General features: G+C 29.0%; 1 protein-coding gene across 2 annotated transcripts; it reads right to left on the minus strand.

The window, feature by feature from the left end:
* Window positions 1-965: 965 nt before the first annotated feature.
* Window positions 966-9,087, minus strand: LOC119602154. Of its 2 annotated transcripts, none has more exons than XM_037953516.1 (4): window positions 8,961-9,087; window positions 1,482-1,596; window positions 1,245-1,377; window positions 966-1,175 (listed from the first exon to the last, which is right to left on the minus strand). In XM_037953516.1, the coding sequence occupies exons 2-4, from the start codon at window positions 1,521-1,523 to the stop codon at window positions 1,030-1,032; spliced, it is 321 nt and encodes a 106-aa protein (XP_037809444.1). In that variant the 5' UTR covers window positions 1,524-1,596; window positions 8,961-9,087; the 3' UTR covers window positions 966-1,029. The 2 variants fall into 2 exon arrangements, with proteins under 2 accessions (XP_037809444.1, XP_037809443.1); XM_037953515.1 differs by having other exon boundaries at window positions 8,870-9,087.
* Window positions 9,088-9,330: the final 243 nt, after the last annotated feature.

Genomic DNA, 9,330 nt, shown 5'->3' on the forward strand with positions numbered 1-9,330 from the left:
TCTGAAAGTAGTTTCTTTGAATTTTAGCAAAATATTTCGATCTAATTCCTTCGAAAGTTTAGCACTGACAGAAAGTTCCAGTTCCAGTCTTCTACACATTCGACTAAATCCATTGGTCCACTATATATAGTTGTGTCGGTAAGTCTATGTGTCCTCTAAGAATACGTACCATCATACTAATCACGGACTTATTTATACTGAGTAGACTACTCGTCTTGCTATCGTAAAATCCCCAAAGTCCCAACTATTTACCATATTTTAGGATATATCTCGAATATATAGTACTTTCTTGGACATCATATGAAAGATCTCCGAAATATCTTTCTTTTGATATACCTTTTTCCTATCTATAGAATATACCATTCGATATATGTATCTAGTTTTTATCATATTTCTGATATTAATAGAACAATTTTTTATACTCACGATCAAAAAGATGAACGAAATATTGGTCGTAGACCCAAAAACATATATGTTCTGGATTTTTATTATTTCTGTCCATCTCTCTTCATGTTGAAAGCTTTGTTTGATATTAAAAATGGGAAATATCCGTCCACTATGTCTCCCCGGAATGCTGCTCTAAACCTCATAATTGTGATGATTATGGAACTATCGTAATAATTTGCACCAGTTGTATGCAGCCAAAAGTTATATTGTGCGGTATGGCAGATTTTGACGGACTTCGGTCTTAAAAATACCATTATAACGAAGAAATTTGATTTAAACTAGTTTTATAGAATCGAAACCATCTCTACCAAATGAGAATCGATCCATGATTGGTTTTTGCTCAGATTTATCCTAATAGGTTTGTATTATGACACATGGGGTGATAGTGTTTATATAAGATTCGGCTTAGCCGAATATAACACTCTCGCTTCATATACATAATTAGGAAAACTCTCGAATATATGTATGTCAAGCTCGCAAATTGTTCTTTATATCCAGACAGACGAATATTACTAAATCTTTAAGATGATTTAATTTATTTCTTTTTCTCTCTTAAATTAGTATACATGGACTTAGATTAAATTACAAATTTTTTGTTGCAACTCGATCAGAATTAATTGTTTGAACTTCTTCTTTTAGATTCAGCTCAAAAAAATGTTTTTCTCGATTTTTACAGCGTATATCGTGGAATAAAAAGGCAATTGGTGAGAATATCAATATTTGTATGCCTGTAATTGAACACAAATTGGTATTTGCTATTATAGAGTATATTTGAAAAAGTAATACCCATTACTTACCAATTATACATAAGATATATAATAATAGTTCAAGAGAAAAATAACTTATTAACTGATGTACAAAGAAGATAATTTCGCCAACTATACCAAAACTGAAAAGAATCAACCAGGGAGCTATGAATAAAAGACGTTGCTAAAAAGACAAAATAAAAAACAATAAAAAAAATTAATCAAACACATTTATAGTATAGAGACTATTTTTCTAATAAAATTACTTTAAATTAATTTAATAATTACCTTAATAATTCCCAAAATCATTAGACCAGTTATAATGATCATAATCAATGATATGACTATAACAGCAATTGGTACATCCAGCGAAGGCGGGGGATTTTGTTCATATTCATGAAATCTAGAAAAACACACACAGAAAGATAATATATACTGTTTTAATATGATCTTTATTTGATCGTGTCATCAGAATTATTTAACGAATTTAATTAAATAATGTTTGTTTTAATCGATGCATTCAATAAATATTTTATAAGAATCAATTGTCTGCTTTTTTAACTACTACATCGAAATGTAGACCATAGATTCATAAAAGTATCAATTTTGAGTCTTTATTAGACCTTTAAAGATCTGACCCTGTCACAGTAGGAATTGTTAGTTCGTTAGTAGTTAGTTAGTTAGTTAGTTAGTTAGTTAGTTAGTTAGTTAGTTAGTTAGTTAGTTAGTTAGTTAGTTAGTTAGTTAGTTAGTTAGTTAGTTAGTTAGTTAGTTAGTTAGTTACTTAGTTAGTTAGTTAGTTAGTTAGTAGTTAGTTAGTTAGTTAGTTAGTTAGTTAGTTAGTTAGTTAGTTAGTTAGTTAGTTAGTTAGTTAGTTAGTTAGTTAGTTAGTTAGTTAGTTAGTTAGTTAGTTAGTTAGTTAGTTAGTTAGTTAGTTAGTTAGTTAGTTAGTTAGTTATTAGTTAGTTAGTTAGTTAGTTAGTTAGTTAGTTAGTTAGTTAGTTAGTTAGTTTTAGTTAGTTTTTAGTTAGTTAGTTAGTTGTTAGTTAGTTAGTTAGTTAGTTAGTTTAGTTAGTTAGTTAGTTAGTTAGTTAGTTAGTTAGTTAGTTATTTAGTTAGTTAGTTAGTTAGTTAGTTAGTTTTTTAGTTAGTTAGTTAGTTAGTTAGTTGTTTGTTAGTTAGTTAGTTAGTTATTAGTTTAGTTAGTTTAGTTAGTTAGTTCGTTGTTAGTGTTCGTTAGTTAGTTAGTTAGTTAGTTAGTAGTTAGTAGTTAGTTAGTAGTTAGTTAGTAGTTAGTTAGTAGTTAGTAGTTAGTTAGTTAGTTAGTTAGTAGTAGTTAGTTAGTAGTTAGTAGTTAGTTAGTTAGTTAGTTAGTTAGTTAGTTAGTAGTAGTTAGTAGTTAGTTAGTTAGTTATTAGTTAGTTAGTTAGTTAGTTAGTCTTAGTTAGTTAGTTAGTTAGTTAGTTAGTTAGTTAGTTAGTTAGTAGTTAGTTAGTTAGTTAGTTGAAGTTAGTTAGTTAGTTAGTTAGTTAGTTAGTTAGTTAGTTAGTTAGTTAGTTAGTTAGTTAGTTAGTTAGTTAGTTAGTTAGTTAGTTAGTTAGTTAGTTAGTTAGTTAGTTAGTTAGTTAGTTAGTTAGTTAGTTAGTTAGTTAGTTAGTTAGTTAGTTAGTTAGTTAGTTAGTTAGTTAGTTAGTTAGTTAGTAGTTAGTTAGTTAGTTAGTTAGTAGTTAGTTAGTTAGTTAGTGTTAGTTAGTTAGTTAGTTAGTTAGTTAGTAGTTAGTTAGTTAGTAGTTAGTTAGTTAGTTAGTTAGTTAGTTAGTTAGTTAGTTAGTTAGTTAGTTAGTTAGTTAGTTAGTTAGTTAGTTAGTTAGTTAGTTAGTTAGTTAGTTAGTTAGTTAGTTAGTTAGTTAGTTAGTTAGTTAGTAGTTAGTAGTTAGTTAGTAGTTAGGTTAGTTAGTTAGTAGTTAGTTAGTTAGTTAGTTAGTTGTAGTTAGTTAGTTAGTTAGTTAGTTAGTTAGTTAGTTAGTTAGTTAGTTAGTTAGTAGTTAGTTAGTTAGTTTAGTTAGTTAGTTAGTTAGTAGTTAGTTAGTTAGTTAGTTAGTTAGTTAGTTAGTTAGTTAGTTAGTTAGTTAGTTAGTTAGTAGTTAGTTAGTTAGTTAGTTAGTTAGTAGTTAGTTAGTAGTTAGTTAGTTAGTGACCTTACAACTCAAGTAACTGCGCTTGGCGAGAGCAATAAGGAAAAAGAAAAAGAAATGCAAATGATGAGAACACAAATAAACGATTTGCAACAACAACTAATAAATAAGAGCATTGAAATTAAAAATTTTCCCAATGAGAACATTCCCCCAAACGATGCCGTAAAAACGATTGCAACATTCTCTTAACGTTGAACTAACCGACATCGAAATAAGCAATTCCTATCTCATCAAAAAATCAAAAAAAATAATTGTAGAGTTTACTACACTCAACAAAAAGAAGGAATTAATGGGTAAAATAAAACGTCACAGGATAGAGTCTAAAGTACTAACAGGAGATGAAAACAACAAAAACTTTATATACATTAACGATCAATTAACCCAACACAACAGGCATCTACTTTGGCAAGTAAAAACAAAGGCCAAAGAGTCAAACTGGAAATTTGTATGGGTGAGAAATGGACACATATTTGCGAAAAAGAATGATATCTCACATCCAATCCTTATAAACAATACCGCTGATATCGAGTTGATAACTTCAACTATTTAATCGTTATTTAAATTATTGTCTTTTTAAATTGTATACCACTAAAAATAAAGAAAATATGATCACAACAAAAATAATAGAAAACTTTAATCAAATAGATAAAAAATTACTAAGTTATCCCACTACAATAATTTATATGAATATCCGCTCACTTCGTCTAAACTTCACACCATTCTTAGCATCTATACATAATATAATAAACAGCATAAATTTTATTGTTCTAGTCGAAACAAACATAACAAATAGCGAAAATAATATTTATAATATAAATGGTTTCAACTCTCACTTCTTAAATAGAGACGGCAGAGGAGGGGGAATAGCATTATACGTCAGAGAGTCAATCACACACACGAACATTTCTTTAACAACAATCTCTTTTGAAACAATTCAAATTGATGTTAATAATAATAATAAAACATACTCCCTCATCAGCATATACAGACCGCCAAAAACCAGTGTACAAGAATTCATAATAGAACTCGACAAAATAATAAACAAAATAAAAAACAAGCAAGATGTTATTGTAATTGGTGACATAAATATTGATATTTCTACACAAAATTTAACAACAACTAAATATAAAGATATGCTTTCATCAAATGGATTACAATGCATCATAAATGAGAGTACAAGAGAAGACTTAAGTAAAAAAACAAGTACATGCATTGACCACATTCATATTCGCAACAACAAAAGAACAGAAACACAAGCATCTATAGTGAGAACAAGCATCTCTGACCACTACGCTCTTTTCTGTTGTGTTTACGAAACAAAAGAAAAAGAAATAAACGTAAGCCAGAGTGGTACAATAACAGATTATCAGCGTGCCAACATAAATAAATATAAAGTTAATAAGTATATTAACGAAACCAACTGGAACCTGATAAGTCAAGAAAACTTAAACACCAATGAATTATTTAATAAAATATACGATGAATTTAACAATATTTATAACAAATCAAAGACCAAACAAGAGAAAAATAATCAAAGAAAAGTGAACCCTTGGTTAAATAAATATTTAATAAATTGTTGTAATATTCGGGATAAACTTTTTAACAAATGGCGAAATAATAGAAAAAATAAAAACTATGAAAGTGAATATAAAAAATTCAGAAATCTTTTAAATAAAAAATTAATTTACGCAAAAAACAATTATTATAAAACAAAATTCATTGAAAACCGAAACGATATGAGAAAAACGTGGCAATTAATAAACGAGATCACGGGTAAAACAGTCAGTAAAATTGATAATACAATAACAAATAACTTTAAAGGCGAGAACATTGTGACAATTGCAAATAAATTCGCGACAAATTTCAGTAACAATGTACAAAAAATATTACACAAATGCCACATAAATACACTACAATACAACAAGCCAACAATAACTAACTCAATGTTTTTCCTACCTACAAATGAGGAGGAAATCTTTAATATATTAAATAACATAAACGTAAACAAAGGAGCAGGTATAGATGGTATTAGACCGATAGATATAAAAGCTAATGCTTCCACCTTAACCCCAATTATTACGAAATTTGTAAACTCGAGTATTGATAGTGCAACCATACCAGATTTATTGAAAACGTCAATAATTCGACCCATTTTCAAAAGCGGCATAAAAAATGATTTCAACAATTACAGGCCAATTGCTATATTGTCAGTTATTGAAAAAATACTTGAAGAGATAATTGTTCAAAGACTTAACAATTTTTTAAAGAAATACAAAATTATCAATCGGAACCAATATGGCTTTCAAAAAGGCAAAAATATAAAAAAATTACTTGGAAATTTTGCACATTATATAAACAAACATCTCAGTGAAAATTTCCATTGTTTAGCGATGTTTATTGATTTTAGTAAAGCCTTCGACACGCTCTCGCACAGTAATCTTCTAGATATTTTGGAAAAAAATGGCATAAGAGGCAATTGTTTAAATTGGTTTAAAAATTACTTAAATCTGAGAACATACAAGGTGAGAATTTCAAACTGTTTAAGCAATGAAACTTCCTTAAACGAAAACGGTGTTCCACAGGGCTCAAAACTCGGTCCAATTTTATACTTGTTGTATGCTAACGATATGATAAACATACTCAAGAATAGCACTGCCTTTGCATATGCAGATGACACCGCCATCATTGTGTCAAATAAAAAGATAGAAGATGCAAACAGGATAATGCAAGAAGAATTAGATATCGTGACAAAATGGAGCCATGATAATGGTCTCGTTATTAACGCATCGAAAACAAAGTTGATGCACATTAAACCGCCCCATCTTTCTAACCACGAAATTCGAATAAAATTCCACAGCAACCAATGCCTACACAACCAAATCCCTGATACATCAGATACATGTAAGACGGTTATCGAAGTCGTTAAAACATATAAGTATCTAGGTGTTCTTGTAGACGACAACTTTAAATGGCTATCGCACACTCAAGAGCTTCGCAAAAAACTTAGAAAATCTGCGTACAATCTTTTTCACCTAAGCAACTGTGCTACATTTAATGTTCTGAAACAGGCTTATTTTTCTTTAGCTGAATCCTACCTAAGGCATGGTATCACTGCTTGGGGAAGTTCTACGTATTGCAGAAGTTTGCAACAAACCCAAAACCAAATTCTAAGAATACTACATAAAAATCAGCTACATAAACAACAACTCCAATACTCCATGATATACCGCAACAACAACGCAACACTGATAACAAATGTCATTCCAAACGACAATACCACTAACAACAATTCAACACCACACTACTCTATCTTCGAACATAACTACAACGAAAACAATAGCACATCTACAAATATCAACATCTCCAATAACACTAACGTAGAAGATGATGGTACAACAAACAACAACCTTACAACATCAAACGTCAACATATCAAACCAAAATGCCAACACCATACCTACAAATATTAACACGAACTTGCGCAACACTACAAACAACAACATCAACTCAACTCAAACAAACAACAACATCAACTCAACTCAAACAAACAACAACATCAACTCAAACGTCAACACAACAAGCCTAGCCGGAAAACTGAAAGTTTTGAATGTGAAAAATATATACCATAGCACAATCATCAACGAATTTTATAACGATCACAGATACCTCACTCCAATCAACCATGCATATAACACCAGGAGTCGAGCAGAAGGAAGATATATGGTAGAACGTTTCCAAAACAACTATGGAAAAAACAGCTTAGATGTCGTATTGCCAACTCTATTAAACAAACTGCCTACAAATTTATTAAATGTGCAGAACGAACACAGAAGAAAAAAATTATTAAAACTTCACTTTTTAAATTCGCAATGAAAGCGAATGTATTATTAAAATTACTATTAAATATATGTATTATAATTACTACATCCTGCAGATAAGCCTAATGGCTTCGCGGGATTATTATCTAAGAAAATTGTAAATGAATTCATCTTAAAATAAATATTAAATTAAAAAAAGTTAAAAAAAAAAAAAAAAAAACGTTAGTTTTAGGTAGTTAGTTAGTTAGTTTAGTTTAGTTAGTTAGGTAGTTAGTTAGTTAGTTAGTAGTTTAGTTTACGTTAGTTATTAGTTAGTTAGTTAGTTAGTTAGTAGTTAGTAGTTAGTTAGTTTAGTAGTAGTTAGTTAGTTAGTTAGTTAGTTAGTTAGTAGTAGTAGTGTTAGTTAGTTAGTTAGTTAGTTAGTTAGTTAGTAGTTAGTTAGTTAGTTAGTAGTTAGTAGTAGTTAGTTAGTTAGTTAGTTAGTTAGTAGTAGTTAGTTAGTTAGTAGTTAGTTAGTTAGTAGTTAGTTAGTTAGTTAGTAGTTAGTTAGTTAGTTAGTTAGTAGTAGTTAGTTAGTTAGTTAGTTAGTTAGTAGTTAGTTAGTTAGTTAGTTAGTTAGTTAGTTAGTTAGTTAGTTAGTAGTTAGTTAGTTAGTTAGTAGTAGTAGTAGTTAGTTATAGTTAGTTAGTTAGTTAGTTAGTTAGTCGTTAGTTAGTTAGTTAGTTAGTTAGTTGTTAGTAGTTAGTTAGTTAGTAGTTAGTTAGTTAGTTAGTTAGTTAGTTAGTAGTTAGTTAGTTAGTAGTTAGTTAGTTAGTTAGTTAGTTAGTTAGTTAGTTAGTTAGTTAGTTAGTTAGTTAGTTAGTTAGTTAGTTAGTTTAGTTAGTTAGTTAGTTAGTTAGTTAGTTAGTTAGTTAGTAGTTAGTAGTTAGTTTAGTTAGTTAGTAGTTAGGTTAGTTAGTTAGTTAGTTAGTAGTAGTTAGTTAGTTAGTTAGTTAGTTAGTTAGTTAGTTAGTTAGTTAGTTAGTTAGTAGTTAGTTAGTTAGTTAGTAGTAGTTGTAGTAGTAGTTAGTTAGTTAGTTAGTTAGTTAGTTAGTTAGTTAGTAGTTAGTTAGTTAGTAGTTAGTTAGTTTAGTTAGTTAGTTAGTTAGTTAGAGTTAGTAGTTAGGTAGTTAGTTAGTTAGTAGTAGTTAGTTAGTTAGTTAGTTAGTTAGTTAGTAGTTAGTTAGTTAGTTAGTTAGTTAGTTAGTAGTTAGTAGTAGTTAGTTAGTTAGTTAGTTAGTTAGTTAGTTAGTTAGTTAGTAGTTAGTTAGTTCGTTCGTTGTTTCGTCGTTTTCTTCTCGTTCGTTCGTTCGTTCTTATCCGTTCGTTCGTTCGTTCGTTCGTTCGTTACGTTTTGTTCGTTCGTTCGTTCGTAGCGTCGTTCGTTCGTTTCGTTCGTTGTTCGTCGGTTAGTTATTAGTTAGTTTTAGTTAGTTAGTTAGTTAGTAGTATTAGTTAGTAGTAACTGGCAGTCTTGTAATCATATCGATTATATTATCAAATAAAATCTGATGTTACCTTGGGTTATAAATGTCAAAAATTATTAATAGAGTTAATATAAAAATTCTGCATAACCCGAATGTGGTACCATTATCTGTTACTATGTTATAAAAATTTCCACTTGCCCTTAAACATGTATGTTAAAATAATTAATTTCATGTATTTTATTTGCCGCCAAATTGTCATCACCGTTAAAAATATTATAATTAAACTTGCGGTTAGTATCCCATGTTTAGATAGATTATCCAGTTTCATTTTTTTTTTTAATTTCAGATTTAGTTATTAATATTAAATATATTATTTATAAATAATTTTTCGCTCTCAACGTTTTCACAGATCGATATTTTCCAACAAACTGATATTGCCAGGCAGCATTCATTTTCACACAATTTGTGATTGTAGCAATAAACGAAAAAAAATAGTAGTATAAACAAAAAATTTATTTATATCAATCACCTTTGACTTGTCCACAATTATTTTTATGTACTACTATAATATATATTTTTTGTTTATAAATTGATTAAAAGCTTCATGATCGTATTTTTATTAGTGGGAATCGCTATGAAATTGTTCTCATAAGAGTAGG

This window comes from Lucilia sericata, unplaced genomic scaffold (assembly GCF_015586225.1).
Source record: "Lucilia sericata isolate MDLA Ls3-8-SP2 unplaced genomic scaffold, ASM1558622v1 Contig000210F_arrow, whole genome shotgun sequence".
NCBI lineage: Eukaryota > Metazoa > Arthropoda > Insecta > Diptera > Calliphoridae > Lucilia > Lucilia sericata.

What these genes read in the sequence shown, in the direction of transcription:
- LOC119602154 (XM_037953516.1), bottom strand. Translation starts at nt 1,523, where the DNA reads ATGATCATTATAACTGGTCTAATGATTTTGGGAATTATTAAG. An exon ending in TGATTTTGGGAATTATTAAG is followed by an intron (nt 1,378 to 1,481) that starts GTAATTATTAAA and finishes TTGTCTTTTTAG; the next exon opens with CAACGTCTTTTATTCATAGC. An exon ending in ATATATCTTATGTATAATTG is followed by an intron (nt 1,176 to 1,244) that starts GTAAGTAATGGG and finishes GTTCAATTACAG; the next exon opens with GCATACAAATATTGATATTC.